Source organism: Ambystoma mexicanum, chromosome 1p (genome assembly GCF_040938575.1).
Source record: "Ambystoma mexicanum isolate Mex_15411 chromosome 1p, UKY_AmexF1_1, whole genome shotgun sequence".
NCBI lineage: Eukaryota > Metazoa > Chordata > Amphibia > Caudata > Ambystomatidae > Ambystoma > Ambystoma mexicanum.
The window spans coordinates 1,274,782,926-1,274,807,486 of record NC_090921.1 but is presented as its reverse complement, the minus strand read 5'-3'; the positions used below and the strand labels follow the sequence as shown (position 1 = coordinate 1,274,807,486).

The 24,561-nt window shown below is 44.6% G+C and overlaps 1 protein-coding gene across 1 annotated transcript in view; it reads left to right on the top strand.

Annotated features, from left to right (window-relative positions):
• LOC138452858 (insulin-like growth factor III) overlaps positions 1 to 18,140 on the top strand; it is a 71,264-nt gene extending 53,124 nt beyond the window's left edge. The window contains exon 4 of the mRNA XM_069605206.1: positions 15,944 to 18,140. Coding sequence (XP_069461307.1) covers positions 15,944 to 15,957 — 14 coding nt within the window. The 3' untranslated portion in view covers positions 15,958 to 18,140. The remainder of the gene's footprint in view (positions 1 to 15,943) is intronic.
• Positions 18,141 to 24,561: the final 6,421 nt, after the last annotated feature.

The window sequence follows — 24,561 nt, the reverse complement described above, 5'->3', positions numbered from 1 at the left end:
GTTTTTCAGGGGATATGCATGCACTTTCATTTTAACCTTTCCGACACAATGGAAGCAGTAGGTCCTAGAAAAGAAATCGAGCCATGCAAGACAGTTTGCAGGTTTTGTAGAGTGAGAAGTGTTACTGAAAGTCTCAAGCACAGGGTGATTGAATGTAATGAATTACAAACAAGAATTTGAACTCAATTTCTACAGGTAACCTCTGGAAACAAAGTATGACTGAGTCGCAGGATATCCCTTTCTCTAGAATTGGCTAGATTTCTAATAAGAAGTTTAGAAGGCTGTAGAGTGAAGATTTATCTCAACTCATTTAAGGCTCATCTATGAATATATATAGATAACATCTGATTTTTAGAAGGCTGTATTGCTTATGATGCAGTGTTTAAAATGGTTGCAGTTATTGGTGTTTAAGTTTTCCAGTAAGCAAAACAGGGAGGTTCTGGGAGTCTCTCTATCGGCCTCAGTCACAGGGGAGTCTCAACCAGATTTTTTAGCTCACTCTCCCTTTCACAGAAGAGAAATATCCACCACATATCAGTCTTTGTCCTGCCCAAGGGCAGTCCAGCACTAAAGTGCTAGGCAATTCTCTTCTGAACAAGAGTACCAACAGCAACCCCAGACACGTGTTTCGACCTGGCTGGGCCTCATAAGTAAGGTGGAGCTGTGCCTCTCTAAGAATAGTGAGCAAGGAGTCCACGTCTGGATTACCCTAGGTTTCCGGGAAAAGAACAAATAGCACCTTCATAAATAAAATGATTTTAAATGGCTGAACAAGTTGATGCCATGCCATCAGCCAGTATATAGAGTCTCATGCGTGTGCATCCTGTTCATTTAAATCATACATATCACCATACACAATCAAAGACACTATGAAATGTGCCACAGGTGCTAAAATGAGAGGAGCTGATCCTGAAAGGAGGAATGAAACTCTCCTGAGGATAAAAAGCAAAGATCTTTTAGTTTAGTTTAAATAAATAATTCCCGTCTCCAAGGATCAGCGGAGTGTACATGGAGAACATTAATTTTAGCAGGGACATCCAAAACATGAAGTGTTGTACTTGGCACAATATATATGGTCTTTGAGGTCCAGTTGATACGGAATTATAGGCACCAGGATGTGGTGAGAAGAGGGGGCTGGGGGCTTGCAACACAAAATCCAGATAACACTGGAGAAGACACTGCACAGTTGGTTTTCCCTTTTTTCACACACATTAGCACCAGTGGCACAGAGAAATAACATGACTTGTCCAAAATCCTGCAACTTCTAATTAAATGCTGAAGTCGGATAAGAACCCAGCCCTCTGGGGCCCAAAGTCAGCAGTTTATCCACTGGAAACAGCAAGGAAGTGGGCAGATGAATGTTCCATAAGGACACACACACCAATATGGATCTAATGATGTAAATGTTGAGTGCTATGACTATTCATGAGGTCACGTTACTTCTCCCCATAGCGGAGCCCTTCCCTATGAGGATAGGGAGGTGAGCCCGCTACGCAACATTCCCCCTAGGGATGGCAGAAAGCGGGACCTCAGAGGGAGAGACTCCCTTATGGGAACAAGGACTCCTGCTCCATGCTGGAACTCCTTAACGCTCTTGCCCTTGAATCTCTGAAATATATAAAGTTTGCTGCAAAACCATTTGAACGCAATACTGTATGTTATGGCAATACTTTTCTTTCTTCCTGTAAATACTGATACCATCAAGATCAGAAAGACTATAATAGACATGCAGTCTGCTCTCATGTCATCTTAAAGGAGTACTGTGAAGAAGATGATTGATGGAGTTATACAAACTACTCCTTTGGAAAAAAAAATAGAAGGTACTGGGAAGAGGTGGCCTCAAGGAGGCATGAACAATATCCAATGGACACAAACAAACAAAGGGCTGTGACAATCCGTTGTGGAGGAACCAGCTGAAGGAAATTGAAATAAAGGACCCAATGAGAGGAAGAAGCTGGCATAGCAGGCAAAGCAGGCGTGAAGACTGGCAGACCCGGGCAGTTAAAACCTGGTAGCAAGAAGCAACGTGAGGAAAGTGAACCTCCAGTCGGGAGGATGCTGACAACAGACTGCAGGAGTCTTTTTCAGACCAACCCTGAGCAGGCCCGACTGGAATCTGGAAACTGACCAACAGTGGCATGCCCTCAGGAAGGTGGACTGAGCGGTCAATTAACTACACCAATAGCATCTGGATGGGGACCCTGCGAAGCGCTAGCACAGCAGTGGGTAGCGGAAAGAGGAGCTGAGAGAGCCTTCCTTGGGAACGCATCAACCCGGCACCCTAGGAACCGGTGCTGTGGCTCCAACAACAAAGAGGTAACGGGAGTCATGGGAGACCTGGTAGGAGATTGGGTAATGGTGCAAAAGCTAAAGAAGACACTGGGGGCAATCTCCCTCATCTCAGGCATTGCATCTTAAGTACCAATTTGGAAGAAGACATTGGGAGTAATCTCCCTTGTCTTAGTCACTGTATTAAAAGTACTGAATACAGAGAAAGTGTTGGGCGTATTCTCGCTCATCTCGGTAATTGCATCAAGAGTATTGAAAAGAAAGAAGACATCAGGAGTAATCTCCTCTGTCTCAGTAATTTTATCAAGAGTATTGAAAGAAGAGAAAGCCTTGGCGGGACATCTCCCTCATCCTAAATGCAAAGAACGCCTCAGGAGTAATCTTCCTCGTCTACCGAGCTGGGACAGAAGTATCAAGTCTGAATATTAGATCACTAGTGATCTTCCTCGCCTCAGTTGTGTTAAAGAGACTGAAAGAAACATATCAGGAGTACTCTCCCTCAACATATCTCCAAAAGAGGCATTGATGCTAGAGTGTGCCATGCAAATAATCTCCTTTGTCAGAGTGTCAGAAGAAGTCAAGGACACTATGGGAACAGCCCCCCTTGTTTTCACCGATAAGAAGGTGGGGAAAGAAAGAAGAGAAACAACTGTGCTGGAAACAACAGGACTGTTTCGCTTTTAAACACACCATAAGAGAAGTCTGCAAAGAAGTGCAAAGGTTAATAAAAACGGTTGCAGGAAACTGTCCAAAGTCAGCAAACAGTTGAAACAACTGAACCAGGAGAAGGGAGTCGTTATCATGGTTCTTACACTTAAATTGCTACATCAGAAACTAAGGCAAAAGTCTAATAAACAGCAGCTTAAAGGCTGAGCAAGTCAACCAGGAGGCGATTGCATTTGTTGAACTGTGGGGCCAGGAGAAGGGAGTCATTCTCCTAGCATTCTCTACAACTGCAGAACTTGAACTATTATCAGAAACTAACATAAATACACCCCTAGGGCTGATCCCATTGCACCAGGAGAAGGGAGTAACTCTCCTGGAGCAGTTTATGCGTATGTCTTTTGTTAGTGGTAGAGCTAGAGTAGGGACACTATGAGTTTGCCAACCACCCTGATGACAAGCACCCAAGTCTTTCTTTAGTTACGTAGGGAAAACCCTTTAGAGATAGGGGAAAATAGGCCTTTTTCATTCATATTTAAATAATGATTGTTGACAGCCACTCCTTTGTCCGACTCCTTACTCCAGCACACCACATATGGTGTTAGTAGTGGGATTTTTGTCCATCTGATAAAAATTGAAGGGACCCAAAAAGGAAAGTGTATGTTGCGACACCAAAGCCAGTTACCTTCCATAGGTTGTTAGGTACCCTAAGTCTCAAGAGGACTATAGCCAAAACTCGTTTGACTTCTTCGTTATATAGTGACACCGGCAACAAAGATACCTCAGAGAAATCCCCTAGAGAACAAAAGCCCATCCTCAGAGACTGGGGGATAAAGAGGAAAGGAAATATCCACCTCTGAAAGAGGGAGTTGCAACAAATATTGAGACCCAGAAAAGTAAAAACCCTCTGAGTCTTGTAATAGCCTGTTTTTCCTGTGGTGAAAAGGGGCACTTGTCCAAGGAACCGAAGAAAAGAACCTTTGGAAATGGTTTGGATGTCGGCTGACCCTCGGGAAGAGGAAGAACTGATGAGTGAAAAGGACATAGAGGAGGCCGACAGCTGTTTTAGCACCTCCAGTCCTTTTAAGACCGAGTAAAAGGTAATGTTGAATGGAATACATGCCTTAGCTTTAATAGATTCCGAAAGCAAACAAATGGCTGTTCACTCCAATCTGTTGTATCTTGACGAGTTGCATTTGGGAGAACCCATCAAAATAACCTGTGTTCATGGGGATGAAGAAACATACCATAGAAGCCCAGTCATCCTTGCAATTAGGGGAGAAAATATTTAGGGGAGAAAATAGAATGATAAATTCTGCTATAGTACCAGGACTTCTTGAGTAGGATATAATTGGTATGGATTTTCCTAATTTTAACATAAGTAAGTCCTCTTCAACTTATTCCCCCTTTGATACATGGAAGGAAAATGGGTTTGAAGTAGAACCATCCATCTGGGACTGGAATAGGGTTACTAATGCCCCTAGTCAAAAATAATGTTTTTCTGAAAAACAAACCCTAATTTGAGAAGGGGAGGGTGAAATCCTGAGGGGAACGGTATGTGATGTTTCGGGGATCACATAATTTCTCCACAGACAGGAGCCCTTCCCCGTGAGGCTAGGGAGGTGAGCTAGCAACGCAACATTCCCCCTAGCAGTGGTGTAACGCGGGACCTCACCGGGAGATAATCTGCTCATGGGGACAAGGACTACTATTCCATGATGGAACTCCCTAACCCCAGTGGTCGAAGTGAGCGGGAGCGGTCGGGTGCGGTGCTCCTCTACTTTTTAAAATTACCTTTTACAGCTCCCATACTTTTATTTTAAAAAGAAACCGTTCCGGAACGGATTCGTTTTAAAATAAAGGTGTAGGAAGAAGTTGACACTTACACTTTCAGTGCACTGCACTGAACGTTCCCTTAAACAGCAGGTTCAAGTGTTTGGGGGGGGGGTGTATTGTGTGTGAGAGGGGATGTGGTGATGGGGTTTGTGGGGAGCGGGGGGCAGGCCAGCAGGGAACGTAGCTCCACTACTTCTTTTCGTACACTTTGACCACTGGCTAACCCTCTTGCCCGTGAATCTCTGAAATCTATAAAACTTGCTGAGAAACCATCCAAAAGCACTACTATATGCTATGGCAATACTTCTTCCTTTCTTCCTGTAAAGAAGTGTACAGAAAAAAAGTAGTGGAACTATGCTCCCTGCTGGCCTGCCCCCGCTGCCCACAAACCTCATGACCACACGCCTCCCGTGCACAATCTAAATCCCCAATCAAGTAAACCTAGTGTTTCAGGGAATGTTCAGTGCATTGTAATGAAGTGCAAGTTTCAACTTCTTCCAACACTTTCATTTTAAAACTAAACCAATCCAGAATGGTTTTTTTTTAAAATAAAAGCATAGGAATAGTAACACTTTTCTTTTTAAGTAGAGGAGCACCGCTGCCAACTACTCCCCCCCACTTCGACCACTGTGTTAATACTCATACCACCAAGATCAGAAAGACTAAAATGGACATATAGCTGGCTCTCAACTCATCTTAAAGGAGTACTCTGAAGAAGATTGATGGAGTTATACAAACTACTCCTTTGGAAAAAACAGAAGGTACTGGAAAGAGGTTGCTTCAAGGAGGCATGAAGAATACCCAATGTACACAAACAAATGACTGACACTCCGCTGGTGAGGAACCAGCTGAAGGAAATAAAAAGAAACGACCCAATGAGAGAGGAAGGAGCTGGCATAGCAGGTGAAGCAGGCGTGAAGCCTGGCAGACCTGGAAAGTTCAAACCTGGGAGCAAGAAGCAACGTTGGGAAAGGGAACCGCCAGTTGGGAGGATGCTCACAGCAGATTGCAGGAGTCTTTTTCACGCCAACCCCGAGCAGGCCTGTCTGGAAGCTGGAAACTGGCCAACAGTGGTGCAGCCTCATTAAGGTGGACAGAGTGATCAATTAACTACGCCAATAGCATCTTGATGACAACCCTGCAGACCCCTAGCACAGCAGCAGGGAGCAGAAAGAGGAGCTGAGAGAATCTACCTTGGGAACACGTTGTTCCGACACCCCAGGAACGGTGCTGTGGCTCCAACAACAAAGAGGTAACCGGAGTCACAGGAGACCGGGTAGGGGATTGAGGAATGATGCTGAAGCTAAAGAAGAAACTGGGAGCAATCTCCCTCATCTCAGTCATTGTATTAGGAGTACCAAATGAGTAGAAGACATTGGGAGTAATCTCCCTTGTCGTAGCCACTGTCTTAAAAGTACTGAATACAAAGAAAGTGTCTGGAGGATTCTCCTCATCTCAGTAATTGCATCAAGAGTATTGAAAGGAAGTGAAAGCCTCAGGACAAATCTCCCTCGTCTCACTAGTTGTACTAGAAGTGCCAAATGCAAAGAAAGCCCACCAGGAGTAAACTCCTGCATCTATAGAGCTGGTCCAGAACTATCAAGTGTGAAGATTATATCACCAGTGATCTTCCTCGCCTCAGTTGTGTTAAAGAGACTGAAAGAGAAGAACATAATCAGAGAACTTTCCCTCAACACTCGATCACCAAAAGAGACATCCAGACCAGAGAAGGCCACTGGGATAATCTCCTTTGTCATTGTCAGAAGAAATCAAGGACACTACAGGAACAGTCTCTCTTGTTTTCACCAATAAGAAGAGGGGGAAAGAAAGAAGAGAAATAACTTTGTTGGAAACAACAGGAGTGTTTGACTTTTAAACACGCCCTAAGAGAAGTCTGGAAAGAAGTGCAAAGGTTTAATAAAAAACGGTTGCAGGAAACTGTCCAAAGTCAGCAAATGGCTGAACCAACTGAACCAGGAGAAGGGAGCCATTCCCCTAGCATTCTCTAAAAGTGCAGAACTTGAACTATTATCAGAGACTAACAGAAATACACCCCTGGGTCTCATCCCATTGCAACAGGAGAAGGGAGCCATTCTCCTGGTGCCATTTATGTTAATATATTTTGTTGGTGGTAAGGCGAGAGTAGGTTGGACTGAGGACGGACACTTTGAGTTTGACAACCACCCTGACGACAAGCACCCAAGTCTTTCATTGGTTATGTAGGGAAAACCCTTTAGAGATAGTGGAAGGAAGGCCTTTTTCATGATTATTTAAATTAAGATTTTTGTAAACATGCTACCCCTTTGTCCATCCCCTTACCCCAGCACGCCACACTGCCGGTATTCCACACAAGAGACAGAAAGGAATTTGGTAAATGCAGAGAAAAACAACAAGATATTGCTAAGGATATTGGGTAACACTGAACTCCCAAGCACCCCGAAACATCTGAACTCACCCAGATTCTTTCATGACGTGGCTGCATTTAAAACTGTACCACCGCTGGAAACACTAAATGTAGGTATACCAAGACTGTTCCATTTGATAACTAAGCGTCGAAGAAACCCAAAAGGTTTTGTCTCTCAGTGACGTGGGAACAAATCCAATAATAGCCCCAAATGCCTTGGACAGTCAAGGTGTGACATTGTCTTTTCAAACATGTGATATTCACCTTACATGTATACGTTTACAGACTATACATGTGCTTTTTTTTTAAAGCAGTAAATTATGTTTTCGCTGAACTTTACGGGGAAACGTTTTTGTTCTCCAACCGGCCAAAAAGTAATCTTCTTTACACGAGTAAAAACAAACAGCGAATAGGTGAAATTCAGGCCACTGAAAGCAGAGCCCAAAGCAAACGTTCCCATTCAGGAAAATATAATGTGATGCCAGATGGTAACATAAAGAATACTATTTGCAAAGACAACTAGGATATATTTCACCTGACAAGGCATGCCATTGCAATGAACACATGGGAAGATAAAGCAAAACAGCTAGAACCCTTTGTAAAAAAGTAACACCAAAAACAGTCAATACAACAGGGGTTGGCAAAACCATTAGCACTGGCTTCATAAAGTTAGATTTTCTTTCTTCTGCGGTACAGGGCAGGCTTTATAAGAAGGCTCTACACGCACTTGCTCGGGCTTGGACTGGCCTATAGGGCAATAGGTCAATGCCCGAAGTGCAAGGCCAACATGCTAGGGTGGGCTCATTTTTTTGGTCAAAGTGGGGCAGTTTTGGACCCAAAGTGGACCAGTATGATGTGTTAGATCAGTGTGCAGTTAGTAGTTTTCATCAGTGTTATTGAACAAATATTCTTCCAAATGCACAATAGGCAGCCCAGTTCATCAAAAACTTCCCCCATAGGTACTCCTCAAACAGTCGGTCCCAAACGGAATGAATTGCCATTTGCAACTGTGAGCCACTTTTTCATTGGTGCCCGAGCCAATTTTAGGTCCGATCCTGCCTGCGCTCAGGAGATTGACGTTAGCAGCACAACTGTAGAGATGCTACGGAGGTCAAACAGTCAGAGGAATTTACAGCAAACAATATATTGACTGCAATTCAGGACACATGGGCAAGTCAAGTATTGGAGGTAGTTGCAGGGCGGGACACGAGGCATTCTACAGCAACGGTATTTCTGATGGTCACAGAGGGCCACCGGGTGCAGGATGTTCCTCTTCGCAGTTGGCCACGTGGAAGAACACAAACATGTCATGTGATCGCTGCATGACCCCTACCAACGCTCCACATGAAGTAACTCTGGCAATGATTTATTTTTTAATTACGTGCAATGTTTAAATAACTTGCAGAACGTGCATAATTGTATTCCATTTTAAGACGACGTTAAATTCTATTAGTTTAAGAATGAGCAATTTTAGTGTTACACTGCCAGCCTAACTCTGCTCGTATAACACACACACAGACCTCCTCAGCTGCTCTTTATAAGGAAAATGAATGTGGATTACTGAAAAGGAATAGCTGATTTGGGTTTTCTGTGACGTAAAAGAAAAGAAAGGCGGTGGTCAGTCTATGTAGAGCTAAAAATAAAGCCAACATTCCACGTTCTGCTGAAATCTTCAGCTTGCAATGTAAGGAATTTTATTTTCAATGCATTTACAGCTGGAAAGTGTCTGGGAGCATGAATATCATAGAATATTACAAACTTAAATAAAACAAGGGGATTTCCCCAATTTGTTTTTCCAGACTGCCCCCAAGTAATGCAGTAAAATCACAATCCCGCAGGGTCTCAGTAGCCTCAAACAACTCATCACGAAAATGCACCTGAATGAAAATGTGCAGTTAACCCACTGATTGTGCAATCCTTTGAACATATTATCCTTTGAGTGTATCTGCATTAGCACTTTAAATATGCAATCCACCAGGGCAAACAATGTAGGGCTGCGTACATTTAACCCTTCTGTAGTGCAATGTTTCATATGCATCCAAGGGAGTGCTTGCAGTTAGCTCTTTAATCCTGTGTAACATGCACATTGTGGAGTGCTTGCAATTAGCCCTTTGGTTCTGTCATCCTGTATAATATTCACATTTTGGAATGCTTGCAGTTAGCCCTTGGCTTCTGCCATCATGTTTAACATGCACATTTTGGAGTGCTTGCAGTTAGCCCTTTGGTTCTGTCATCCTGTATAATATTCACATTTTGGAATGCTTGCAGTTAGCCCTTGGCTTCTGCCATCATGTTTAACATGCACATTTTGGAGTGCTTGCAGTTAGCCCTTGGCTTCTGCCATCATGTTTAACATGCACATTTTGGAGTGCTTGCAGTTAGCCCTTTGGTTCTGTCATCCTGTATAATATTCACCTTTTGGAATGCTTGCAGTTAGCCCTTGGCTTCTGCCATCATGTTTAACATGCACATTTTGGAATGCTTGCAGTTAGCCCTTGGCTTCTGCCATCATTTTTAACATGCACATTTTGGAGTGCTTGCAGTTAGCCCTTTGGTTCTGTCATCCTGGATAATATTCACCTTTTGGAATGCTTGCAGTTAGCCCTTGGCTTTTGCCATCATGTTTAACATGCACATTTTGGAGTGCTTGCAGTTAGCCCTTGGCTTCTGCCATCATGTTTAACATGCACATTTTGGAATGCTTGCAGTTAGCCCTTGGCTTCTGCCATCATGTTTAACATGCACCTTTTGGAATGCTTGTAGTTAGCCCTTTGAATCTGTCATCCTGTATAATATACACCTTTTGGAATGCTTGCAGTTAGCCCTTGGCTTCTGCCATCATGTTTAACATGCACATTTTGGAGTGCTTGCAGTAAGCCCTTTGGTTCTGTCATCCTGTATAATATTCACCTTTTGGAATGCTTGCAGTTAGCCCTTGGCTTCTGCCATCATGTTTAACATGCACATTTTGGAGTGCTTGCAGTTAGCCCTTTGGTTCTGTCATCCTGTATAATATTCACCTTTTGGAATGCTTGGAGTTAGCCCTTGGCTTCTGCCATCATGTTTAACATGCACATTTTGGAGTGCTTGCAGTTAGCCCTTTGGTTCTGTCATCCTGTATAATATTCACCTTTTGGAATGCTTGCAGTTAGCCCTTGGCTTCTGCCATCATGTTTAACATGCACATTTTGGAGTGCTTGCAGTTAGCCCTTTGGTTCTTTCATCCTGTATAATATTCACCTTTTGGAATGCTTGCAGTTAGCCCTTGGCTTCTGCCATCATGTTTAACATGCACATTTTGGAGTGCTTGCAGTTAGCCCTTTGGTTCTGTCATCCTGTATAATATTCACCTTTTGGAATGCTTGCAGTTAGCCCTTGGCTTCTGCCATCATGTTTAACATGCACATTTTGGAGTGCTTGCAATTAGCCCTTTGAATATGTCACCATGTATAATATTCACCTTTTGGAATGCTTGCAGTTAGCCCTTGGCTTCTGCCATCATGTTTAACATGCACATTTTGGAATGCTTGCAGTTAGCCCTTGGCTTCTGCCATCATGTTTAACATGCACATTTTGAAGTGCTTGCAGTTAGCCCTTTGAATCTGTCATCCTGTATAATATTCACCTTTTGGAATGCTTGCAGTTAGCCCTTGGCTTCTGCCATCATGTTTAACATGCACATTTTGGAGTGCTTGCAATTAGCCCTTTGAATATGTCACCATGTATAATATTCACATGTTGGAGTGCTTGCAGTTAGCCCTTTGGTTCTGTCATCCTGTATAATATTCACCTTTTGGAATGCTTGCAGTTAGCCCTTGGCTTCTGCCATCATGTTTAACATGCACATTTTGGAGTGCTTGCAGTTAGCCCTTTGGTTCTGTCATCCTGCATAATATTCACCTTTTGGAATGCTTGCAGTTAGCCCTTGGCTTCTGCCATCATGTTTAACATGCACATTTTGGAGTGCTTGCAGTTAGCCCTTTGGTTCTGTCATCCTGTATAATATTCACCTTTTGGAATGCTTGCAGTTAGCCCTTGGCTTCTACCATCATGTTTAACATGCACATTTTGGAGTGCTTGCAGTTAGCCTTTTGGTTCTGTCATCCTGTATAATATTCACCTTTTGGAATGCTTGCAGTTAGCCCTTGGATTCTGTCATCCTGTATAATATTCACCTTTTGGAATGCTTGCAGTTAGCCCTTTGAATCTGTCATCCTGTATAATATTCACCTTTTGGAGTGCTTGCAGTTAGCCCTTGGCTTCTGCCGTCATGTTTAACATGCACATTTTGGAGTGCTTGCAGTTAGCCCTTTGAATCTGTCATCCTGTATAATATTCACCTTTTGGAATGCTTGCAGTTAGCCCTTGGCTTCTACCATCATGTTTAACATGCACATTTTGGAGTGCTTGCAATTAGCCCTTTGAATATGTCACCATGTATAATATTCATATTTTGAAGTGCTTGCAGTTAGCCCTTTCAATCTGTCATCATGTGTAATATACACATTTTGGAGTGTTTGCAGTTAGCCCTTTGGTTCTGTCATCCTGTATAATATTCACCTTTTGGAATGCTTGCAGTTAGCCCTTTGAATCTGTCATCCTGTATAATATTCACCTTTTGGAATGCTTGCAGTTAGCCCTTTGAATCTGTCATCCTGTATAATATTCACCTTTTGGAGTGCTTGCAGTTAGCCCTTGGCTTCTGCCATCATGTTTAACATGCACATTTTGGAGTGCTTGCAGTTAGCCCTTTGGTTCTGTCATCCTGTATAATATTCACCTTTTGAAATGCTTGCAGTTAGCCCTTGGCTTCTGCCATCATGTTTAACATGCACATTTTGGAGTGTTTGCAGTTAGCCCTTTGGTTCTGTCATCCTGTATAATATTCACCTTTTGGAATGCTTGCAGTTAGCCCTTTGAATCTGTCATCCTGTATAATATTCACCTTTTGGAATGCTTGCAGTTAGCCCTTTCAATCTGTCATCATGTGTAACATGCACATTTTGGAGTGCTTGCAGTTTCCAAATCGACACAAAGGTACCTTGGCCATCATACCAGCAATGGTTGCAGTTCTAGAGATTTCTGGTTGACAGAAAGCCCACACCAGTGTATTCTAAATGAGTTTTTGTGGGAACGGAACGGGGCAAGTGCTAGAAGAGGGCCTGGGACGAGATGGCTGCCTTTGTTTGAGGATCCTTAATGCTAAAAGTGTGAATTTCTGAAGTTATCTTGCCACTGACCCATCCGGAAAGTTCCCTCCTTGAGTAAGTGAAATGCTCCGCAGTGGGGAGGTGGTGGCCCTTGAAGTGATGAAGTCCCATGGAGCACAGGAGCCTGGGAGACAAAGGAATACATTCCTTGGAGGTGAGTCCCAAATGAGCCACTTAAAAAAAGTCAAATGTTTCAGCAGTACAATGAAGGAAATGTGCTGCTTGTTGGAGTTAAATGGCAAAAACCTCTAGTAACAGTCGAGGAAACTGTACCTCCTGTTTCTTGTCTGAGTTCAGACGAGGGGAGCTTTTTAATAGAATCATGTACTCACAGTTTAGGGCATGCAATATCCCCATCATCTTGTTTAACTGACAACAATTCATTGCAGGAGAACGCACTTATCGGTTATACCTCTTAGTGCTGCTATTAACCTATAAATCAAAGCTCTGATTTATTTTAAAGGTCCTCCTTAAATTCAATTTGTTTAGGCAGGGGTGTGTGTACCCAGTCATTTCCCATTCTATGACAGGGCGACAAACAGTGCTTTAATAAGTGTTTACACCCTGTGTTTTATGTTTGGAGTTACATGATGTCTGAGGGGGTACAAAGTAATTTGCGTTGCCAATGGGGATACTTTTTAGGCAAGTGGAAATCTATTTTAACAGTTGAACAGTTGAATAGTTGAACATATCATGTTTAATCTAAGCTTCTTTACATTAAAATATGTTATTTCCCTCAAAGTTTCTCTTCAGATCAGACAGTAATATGATAAAAGTTCCTACCTGTGCGTCTGCTCCACTGATCTGAAAATATCAGTGGAACTTTGTGGGCGGAAACTGGGGGCGGGGTATGCATCTGTCCATTTGTTTCCTGATTTTTTTGGCCATAGTTTTACTCATTTTGTTGTTATAACTAGTTGCTTGTTTTTGTGCAACAAACTTGGCAGCTGCGGCTCTTATCAGGTCTAGTTATAAGTTTGTGTTGACTTTGGCTCTGGTCTGAGGGCTGTGTAAAGGTGATGGCAAGCAGTGGCACAGTCATTCAGACCATCATGCGCTGATGCAATTATTCTCTTGATACAAATTATGAAAGGCATTCTCTTCTGGCCCTTGAATTACTTAGTTCTAGTAACACATGAACTCTCATTGGCAAATTTTCTGACACACCATTTTTGGATGTGATTATTCTGTCTGGCAAATAACATATCATGTCTAAATTCTTTCCCGGGAAAATTAGTTGTAAGCAATATTTGTTCTTTGTAGCACACAAATGGTTTCCCCCAGTAGCAGAAAACATGTTCGATTGCCTCTGAGCAGGGTTTGCAGCTCGTTAAATGAAGAACCACAACTAAACCCATTGTTTACAATGCTTTCTTTTGGTACATGTATTTTTCACTGCATATGGGTACTTTTTTTTCTCCAGAGACCATCAGATCGTGAACGTTTGGATTGGTTTATGACTTCTCTTAGAACTGCATATAAAACATTTGATTATTTTAGAAAAAATATTTAGAAATAGTGCTGTAAGATGCACCTTTTACACTCATTTGTAAATAATTGCAGTGATTTGGAAGGGGAAATTCCCTTTACACTCTCCTCAGCGTGGATAGCGCACCAACTTTGCATAACAAAGTCTCACACCTTGTTAGGTGCGCACATGAAAGACAACGTCTAAAGCAAACCATTTCCGCACGTAGAGAAAATAAATTAGAGGGTACATTGGTGCCCACTCAAGGGGTCTATTTGAGGTTTGGACTCAGTGAAGCAGCTTGGAAGCGTCATGCAGGTCAATCTCCTTTGCTCGAGCTGTGCATTGGGACTTGGGATGTGCTGAGGAATGGCAATGCTAAGCTGAACCTTGTTTTGGGAAATAATGCAGTGGCCAAACAAGTCTGAGCTCAGCTGGTGGACTCTTCGCTTCTAGAACCTTAATTATGCAATAATCACTGGCTCCCAGGGTTGTACCACGTGGTAATGGTCAGCGCCCAAGTTAATAGGCCTGAGCGTAGCAAGCTAACAAGCTATTCGCGCACCAGGTTTATATCCAAGAGTGCTAATATAATGTGTATGAAACAATGGGTCGAAACGAGCGTGCGTTCTGTTTTCAAACAAATACTTATCCAACATGGCCGCCATGGAAATGGAAGCGAGGCTCCAAACAGAGCCCACATTCCATTTTCATGGTGGCCTGGGACATGTGAGGAGAGGTGCGAAGGCTCCACAGTGCACAACAGGAAGTGGGAGCTGGGATGGAGATAGGAAGAGAGGAGGGAAGCAGCGAGGATGTCAGGCTGGGGGAGGCAGGATTGAGGGCAGGCGCGTGCAGCAGTGAGCTTGCTCAGAACAAGGACTTCGATCATGAGATTCAGCCCCCGCTCTGAGCAACCCGATTGGCTGCCGCACCTGTGCTGGGTGCTAATTAAGTTTATTATTTCAGTTTGGAATTTGCACGGGCTGTCTGCTACGGATGCCTTAAAAGTGTGCCGTGTATATGGTCTTTATTTAAGCTCTTGTATTAGATCCAGTGATGGGCAGTAAGTGCAATGTTAAACATGAATTAATTCATGTCCCCACACAATGTCGTCGAGACCCTAAAGTAGGCCATGGCCAGGAGGGATCTGCAGAAGATGTGGTAATCAGCCTGATTACAGGATGAATTATTTTGCCTTTTTTGTAGGAGTAAGGTTCACTATCTGCAACAGTTGATATGTATGCTGTGATGGGGCGTCTTTGCGGGGGAAGTCCAGACTCGGACAGGCATATAGGGCATTGCCTGAAATGCAACCCCAACATTCTATTGTGGGACCGTTTCTTTGGTGCAAGTGGGCCAGTTCTGGGGGTCAAAGTGGGCCCGTTGGGTGTGTTACTTCGCTATGCAGCTAGTAGTTTTGAGGAAATAGTCTTTAAAATGTGCTACTTTTAACAAAAACTCCCTTGTGACTACTATTTTGTTTGCTATGGTGGGAGACTTTTTCATGGGTGCCCGAGCCAATTTTTTGCGCCAGACCGACCCTGGGGGTTGGTGGGGGGGAAATAAAAGGTTAGTAAGGGGTTATTTATGATAGCTTTTCAATACTGACCTCAGTCATCCCACAGGCAGTGGGACACCTACTTCATCCTCTAATCCAGGGCCAAAGTAGCTCAGGAACTGTGGATGGAAGCCCATCTCCAGTTCACTCTTCATGGCCTCGCGTATTCCTTCTTTTCAGCTGGCTGGGGATCAGAACGTTGTGTAGATTTTCTCCTCTGGCCTGGTGGTCCATCGGTAGGCCATAACCCATGAGCAGTGAAAAACACATTTTTTCTTAAAGGTGAGAAAGGATTCCAACTTAACCTTAGATCAAATGGTTTTCATTGTAGAACTAGCTTTATGAAGCACGGGGCAGAGCGGAACTGACTGCTAGACGATCCGTCCAGTCCGAGTTTTGAACTAGAAAGCAGACACCTTGGTATTCTCAGAAATTAGCCAAGAAAATGTGTTCTTTTTATGGTGGCTAACGAGGCATGACCCTGAATAATTTGCTTCTTTCTCTTTTCCTAGTATCAACCACCTAGCCACGGAGGGAGGCCGCGCATGCCTGTTCGGCTGACGTTCCTGAACATTCGAGAAGGCCACTTTCTCTGCGAAGACGAAAGAAGCCAACTGCCGAGGGGGGCCCCACGTGATGCACTGATCAGGAATATGGACCCCCTTTTCATGCCTCAGCGAAGGTGACACAATCCTTGGGGTGGGGTGGGGGGGTCTGCAGTGCCTACATGTCTGAGCCAGTGGCTTCAAGTATCTCTGCATACCGGACCCTTCCGGCAGAAAGGCCCCCAGAAAAATCCCTCGGACTTGGACATGGTGACAACCCTTCAGGAGGAACACAGACCTGTGATGGAGCCGCCAGGGGTCGGGTTGCAAGCCCTGCTCTTTTAATCAAGGCTTGGCAGAATAAGACTGCATGCATAGAGAGATGCGGCTTCTACGAAGGTCCTCTGTGCAGAGGCTCGCTCCCGGCGAGGGGCTGCTAATTGAAGAGGGTCATACGGGTGGGTTTCTTGGGTTTTGTAGGTGAAGTGTGCATGCCTAATTGATATTAGATTGTTCCTCCGTATGCAATCGGATGTATTGTAATTGTACCTTCATTGTGTTCGTTTCTTGAGCTTTTTTTACACAGGGTAGCTAATGCATAATGGAATGTAGCAGGGGTGGACTTGCATAAATGTCTAACATCCACAGACCCTTCCAGCGCACCACACTATACAAATGAATGATGCTCGCCTAAGGGATTCAGGACTGTATATGCCTAGTAACTCCAGGGCAGGACTGGAGCAAGTGCCATACAGGGGTGGACTGGCCTATAGGGCGGGAACTCTGGAGATTTCCCAGTAGGCCTCTGCACTCTAGACCTCCTGTGTGGCATTTCCAGATTTTCTCATAGGAAAAGGGTTGGGTTTGCTGACAATATGTAATATGGGGCCACTTTGAACATGATTTCCAGGGTCTCTGGTTTCCAGTCCACCCCTGGTGCCATAGCCAATAGATCTGACTATTATATACGCATTTCCCTCTGCAGCGCTCTGGTATGCCCTGCTGCGCACCTAGTAGTGCTCTCGCATTGTGTTGTCAACCTTTAGCGGGGATGCTGTGCACATCCTTCTTGCCCCTCTCCGGTTGCTTTCGGCGGGCGGTGGCCATTAGCGTCCACAGTGCTCGGCATTTTAATGGCGGGTGCGCTTAGCCAGAGACCATGGATAACAAAATCGAGCAAATAAGGCAAGAGGGTGGGGCCTGAGGCTAAAATGGAGTGAAGATGGAGAAGGGGGTGGAGGGGGCGGTGGTGGAGGCTCAGGGATCTGAATGGGCAGGATAGCCTATAGGCTCGTGGAACTCAGGAGCTGGTTGCAGACTTCCCCCCTGCAGTTTTCCTTACCCGCACTCGCCCGCTTCCTCACCCTGCCCCGGCTCCCGTGCCGGTGGTATCGAGGCATGATGCACGGTGGATGTCCCCGCCGAGGCCTTCTGCTTAGTCGGCGGTGGCACCGGCAGACGGGTTGGCAGGCAGGTCATTATGAAGCAAGTGGATTTTAAGGCCTAATGGCCCAATGAACAAAAGGAACGTAGAGAAACAAGCCATGTGCTAGTTGAGCCTCTGACCTGTCGCACGAGGTTTTATTTTGTTCTCGTGCTCCAGGGAGGGGGAAAAAAAGCTAATTTTGTCCACAGCTGCAAGAGTAAATCAGGCGCATGAACTTGCTAATGCGAAAGAGCCCTGTTAAAAAAAAGTGTCATTTAGCTCCACACACACACACCGCACTTTGAAAAATGCTTAATAACAGGGGGCGAAGTGTTCCTATACTAAATATGTATTCTCTGTGTTTTGGAGTGCTTTCCCTCAGCTTTGACCATGCGCGCCCACTCACGGTTATATCATTAAATGCAACCTTCTTTCTGGTATCCAGGGTACGTACTTCCAAAGGATGTTGGCCTTTTTTACTCCCAGTTCAATGTCTGTCTCACACCAGGTTAGACCGTGGTCAGTTTACTACCAGAGAAAACAGGCCAATCCTTGGCTCCCATTGCGGTGATCGCATTCTGTGGGGCTGGCTCACAATATTGGCGCCATCTTCATCTGCATTGCTTGCCATTGGCTGCTTCTCTCACCTCAGGTTGCGCGCGCGCGCGCCCCACGCACACTCACACGAGTGATCGCTTAACTCAATAAAACGTCTTAGCAGTGATTTAATGAACAAGCACCTTTGTTCCACTTCCAAGTGGTTCTACATTTAGGGGTGTTCTGCTGAAGAAGGGGTTACCTTACAGCAAGGCCCGTGCTCGCTCTCAGCATCCCTACGACGTGTCAGGCACATGGCCCTGGATCTTGAAGCGATAGAGCGAGGCATGGCCCGATGGCCTGCAACTAGGAGCCAGCACCCAAGGAGTTCTAAACCTTTGCTGCAAAATAATGACGTCGACCAGAATCACATTGACGTTCCTACTATTGGACTTCGAACAGAGTGAAATCTTAAAAAAGTGTGGGGTGGAGCAGGGACATTTGTACAGTGAGGACATTTTGGGGACTACCACGTAGGGTGCCAGTACATTACCATCATGGGGCACCAGCGTGGTCTCGGTATGGCCATCCAACCAGCAAACCAGCCCTGTGACAAAGAAGGAGGTGGCCGACACTGTGCCTAGGACTGCGCCTGGTTGACACAGGCCAGGCAGTAGCTCTGCAGGGCTCCAAGGCGTAGGATGTTGCCCCACCAGAGGGCTGCTTGACGGAGTCAGGTCTTATTCATGCCTGATGTGATGCCGTTGGCACCACCACAAAGCACTGCTCTAAGCATGAAATGTGTGACAAGGAAGGTGGCCGCGTTCTATCCACCAAGGATGGATAATCAGCAGTCAGCTGATTTTTAAATTAGAAACTATTGTGTTGGGGTAGCAACCCGAGCCACAGTGGTGTTGTCTCAAGCTCAGTGAGAGAGCACCTACCTCCACAGCCCTAAGCACGCATAACAATTTACAAACAGCTGCAATTTAAGAACTCGCCAAAGGTTGCATCAAGGCTGCAAAATCCTGTTCTCTTGTTATCTCAAACATGCCTGCTCTCCTGTCCCCTACACGGAAGTGTCAGAAAGGGTGGAACACACAGGCTGAGCCAATGGGTCGGAAAGAAATCATTTGTGCGGTTTTGACGTCATACGCTTGTGCCTTGCAGCTTTGTAGTAGTGGGCAGAATCCCGAGGAAAACCCCTCACAGGTGGCAGACAGCAAGTAGTCAAGAAGTCCACAGACACTTCGCGGCATGCAGAGGCGCTTCTTCAGGGCTGGTATATTTGCACTGCTGGTACATTCAGGCGAGGCTCGCTCGGTGTTTGGTGGGTGCACAGTATTGGGATTTGCTTGTTGCAGGTGTTGGGGCACCCACGCGCCGGGATTCTGTTTTCCAGAAGTAAGGCGGGCGTCTCACAGGATTGTGGTGCCCCAATGTTCTAGAGCAGGCCCCTACCCTCAGACATTGCCAGGCCTTGGATTATTCAGTGAATGGATGCATACACCTGGGTCTAGCTATCCCTGACCTGTGCACACGTATGCATTGAGATTTATAAAAGGGTGCCAATATCAGCACAGCCTGAGTTTTTAAAGCATGTGCAAAAGTAGGAATCTGTAGAGCTTTGCTTTCTTTCTAAGCACATCAATGAATCCAGTACAGAGTGCGACCCCTTTGTACTTCAGGTAACAGATCTAAGGGTAAACCGCCTGCAAGGGCGCCCAAGCCCAAACATGCATGGATATACTGTGCAGGTGTGCTGCCAAACTGGTGAGATTGGGTCTTACCCTAGACCCAATGGACATTTACAAGTTTATGGGTTCATGCCAGCTTTCTGCGCTCACCAAATGTGCTATACGTTTTTTTGACAATTTTAAACCATTGCAGTAAATACAATGCAGTGGGTTTCGGTTTCAAACTCCAAATATTTAATTGGCACAAGTACAGTCCAGCCAACACGTGTTTCGACCTCTGGTCTTTCTCAAGGCTGGTATTAGTGTGAAACATTTCCAAATCATATGGCATAGATTGCAAATTATAACATAAGGTAGATTGGCAGAAAGAAAGGGACAAACAAAAGAACATTGAAGTTGAGGTACATTCAAATAATAGTACTACAGAGACCTGCTTTACCATCTGTTAAGCCCTGCTTAGGCATCATGCAAAGTGCGGATTTCGTGTAGGACCCAAAATACTCTGTTCAAGCCAAACTAAATTTCACATTGTGCATTATATGTGTGCATTTCTAAATTAGCTCATCACACCCATGCAGGTGTCCTATTATAGCATCAACCTTATTGGAGCATCAATCCATTAGGTGTTGCTGTGGTTTTATATCTAAAAGCTGGGCTTGGCTCGTGGCATATCTTTAGTTCTGGAAACTGAGCCCATCCATCGTTTAATAGTAAGTATGGTTAATGAAACTCACCAATAATTGGTACTGTGTGTGCAGCATGTTGTCAGGCTACGAGTAGGGTAAGTCCGTAACACAAAAGTTTTCATATACTGAAAGACGACAAACACTAGAAAGGCTTACCCTTTACAATGTGTTATTACCGTTCGGAGTAATTGGAAAACCACCCCGAGCATTTTGAGCTTGAAACCTAATCCCACTGCATTGTATTTACTGCAATAGTTTAAATTTGTCAAAAACACTTATAACACTTTTGGTGAGCGCAGAATGCTGGCATAAACCCATAAACATTTGTACTTCAGGAACATGCCATGGCTGTCCCAAAACAACAAGAGACTACACGTGCTTGCTACAGTAGGTGTGTTTCATGCACACAATGGATTCGTTTACAAGTGATTATTAGGAAGAGAGATCTCCACTTCTACCAGACAGCAATCCTAACAGATCACCCCTCGCAGTGATATTTCTGAAAAATAGGATCCTAAACTATGCACAGTGGCAAGTTAAAGTTAGGAGCAAAGCATTTGTTTGGAAAGAGATACAACCAGCAATATACACAGATCATTAAATATGAGCCGAATGTCATCACATTATCTCCCCAGAGTTCACCACTTCTCGTGCATCATCTTCCCTATTGGTGAAATGTAGTGTTTTTATTAACTGTAAATATATTGTGGGCTTTCAAGGGACAGTATGCCTTTGTGTAATCAAATCATTGCTAGTGCTACTGCCTCCTCTGGTCAATAATATCTCAGTAGGAGGAGATCAGTAGGAATACATTGGTAGGAGGCAATCAATAGTAGGCAATGGGTTGGATCACTAGAGGGTGAATAATAAGATCAGTGTAAGGTCATCAATAGGAGGCAATCACTGGGGTCCATCAGGACGAATATGAAGACTAACAGATGATCAGTAATATTAATGATAGGCAGTCAATAGGAGTCAATTGGTAGGATCAATGGAACTGGAAGGTGAGAAAATGATGAAAAGAAGGAAATCCATAGTAGTTAATTGACAGGATCAATGTCAATGAAAGGTGATCAATAGGTTTGAAGGAAGAAAGTTAGTAAGAAGCAATCAATAGTAGAAAATGGATAGCATTGATGGAAGCGAGACTAGGATCAATAAAGGCTAGTCGAGTGTGAGAATCAATGTGAGGTGAGTAATGGACAACCAATGGGAGGCAATCAATAAATGGTCATCAGTAGCAGGCAATTGGCAGGATCAACGGGAAGCAATTAGTACAATCACTATTTAGAAATCAACAGGAGGCCACCAATAAAAGTCAAATGGTGCCATTAATCAGCAATAATTAGTGAAATCAATAAGTAGCGATTAATAGAATGCGATCAGTAGAAGGCAATTGGTATGATCAATAGGAGATAATCAGCCGGATCAAAAGGAGCAACAAAATAAGTGGCAATCAATAGAAGCCAATTGGTACAATAAAAGATGATTGCCAGGATCAATAAAAGATCAACAGGCAGCAATTGGCAAGAGCAGTATAGGATCAATCAGGGAAGATCTTGCAACTGGAAACGTTTTTGAATGATATACAAATAGATGTATAACCAGATGGCTGCAGCGAGCAGGCAGGCATGTAGGCCCGCGTGTCAAGCAGCAATTCAAGCACGTCATGCCTGTGCTGCATCTCATGTTGATGGTGGGCTGCTTTCATTGCCTGGATCCAGATGGTAGAGATTACCTGACTAGCTTTGGTCAGTCCCCAGATCTGCCGTCTGGTGTACCACCCCTCCTTCATACAGACTCCCATTCTCCTAGATATGTAAGTCAAGTACACGCAAAAGAAAGCTCATCACTCAGTGTATCCAGACCCCCAGCTGTTTGTGCTCAACCTAGACATTTATTTTGTTTTCTTTAGGAGATGGATATAGGTAGTGTAATTTAGAGGTGGTCAGTTTGAAGTGCTGATTCACACGTGGTTGGACCATTGTCCAATGGTATTGTAGCATGGCCATGGCTTGACGGGCAATCGCATCATGTGTGACACACCTGAAGATATGGTTAACAAAAAAAGTTTAAAAATGTAGGTTTTCTGATCCTGATGGGTATGTAGAGACGGATCCTGTTGCATGGCGGAAAACATGGGAAAGGAGTGCTAGACGGGGAGTGAATTTACATATTTGATCCTCTTGCTATGTTACTCTGAATGCATTAACTTGTGCTCCATTGATCGGTGGAGGTCAACCTTTGCCGGAGTTGGAATGTATACAAGTGTGGGCCAAGAAGAGCTATGACCTTCTATAAGCACGAACCTGACACACTGGCCCTCGAGAAACTGTTTATTTGCACTACGTCATTGCTAGAAGTCTTGACATTGATAGGAGTTCCTGCGAAGGCTGGGCCAGAACTCAACGGGGAAAGGTGGTGAGGATGGTTTCAAAAGTGACTCCATGAAGAGAGCTGAAGAGGAAGTCTTGGGCAATGTGGAGAGGCAAAGTTCAAGGTACGAACAGTGGCTCTTCATCTGGACAATTGACAATGGTTGGCTGACGGCTCTCCACGATTCTCAGTGAGGAGAGTCGAGAGGAAGAGTTACCAGGTTCCTGTGCATGTTCACATGCCCGTAATCCGCGAGAGGACTAAACTGGACCATTGCTGCTCAAACCCCTTCCCGGTGGACACAACAGAAAACTCAGCCTTCTTGGAGTACACATGAAGTGATGGTCATGCAAGAAATGGCAAAAAAAGAAAAAAGGGCAGGTGACCAGTTAAGGTAGCTGGAGAGAGAATCGGGTACTCTGAGTTTAGCAGACCCCGGAGGCAACGGTGAGGGCTCTCACATTAGCACACCCTTCAGCAAAGGGCGATACTCTCAGTCTGGACATCCCTGCAAGAAGGGGCAGGACCTCCCTGTCTATCTTTAGAGATGCATAACTATTGTCATACAGTTTTACTTAGAAAGGAGGCTAATCAGAGTCCCCCAGCCCTGTAGGGAAACATAGACGTTCAAGGTTTACAAACCCTGTAGAGAAAGGCAGATACCCTTACAGACCCTGTAGAGTATGGATCCTGTAATGGTGGGAAAGATACCTATTACAGACCCTGTGGAAGAGGATAGATACCCATATAGATAATGTGCAGGAGGGTAGATACCCTCACAGTTCACATAGAAGAGGAAGATACCCTAAGGCTCACTGTCCCACAGGGAAGGGCAGGTTCTGTGAATTTCACAGTCTTTGCATAGGATGCAGTTACTCTCAGTGACAGCTGCTAGCACAGAAGGGTAGGGAGTATTCGCAGTCTAACAGCCCCTGAATACGAGGTTGCAATCTTAGAGTCGATGGAGAGAAGGACAGTGATCCTCCGTCTCAAGCTTCGCAGAAAAAGTGCCCACCGATGCACCAGAGTCACCATAGGGAAATTCAGGCACCTGGAGGTTCGGTTTCGACTCCCCCTTTTATGCTGATGATGCTCAGATCTTTCTATACTTTCCGTCCTACTCTCTCCAATCGAGGATCACTGGCTGCCTACTTTCCATCTTGGATGCTCTCCATTCCTACACCGCAATTCCTAAAAAACAGAAACTCTCTGCTTTCCTTCCGCTTTCACCTTCCCTCCTAGTCCCCCCTGTTCCCATCTATTATTCCCCTTCCTTGATTCCAAATTCCCTGCACGATTGTCATATTGGTGTTATTTTGGACTCTTCTCTTTCGTTTCCTCCCCTCCCCCACATTTCTAACTTTGCTTGCCATTACTTATTTCTCTCTACAATATTTGGAAAGCCTGTCATTTTCTTGCCTTCAATTCAATGCCACTAAACTTCTCATTTTCACCCTGGTTTTCTTGTGTCTCGATTATTCTTCTGCACTCTTGCTTAGTCTCCCCACCGCTATAACTCTACCCCTCTCCTCCATTTCCAACTCCTCTATTCGTAGCCTTACTTCTCTCTCCCGCTCTTCTATTTCTACTTCCCTGCAGTCAATTTCATGGCTTTCTTTTGAATCGCAGATTGCCCAACCACCAGACCAGGGTACATCACTCCTCACGGATGCAGCACCTAGGCAAACGAACCAAGCCACCAACGTCCACACACTAGCATACAGAGAGGGTGGTGCTGCCCATATCCGAGAGCAGCAGTACAAAAGGAGGTACGTAATCCGTCAACTTCCACCCTCACACGCAAAGATTCAAACCATGCAATCAACTCCACTCATCACCCAACTCAACAATTCCCATCCAGAT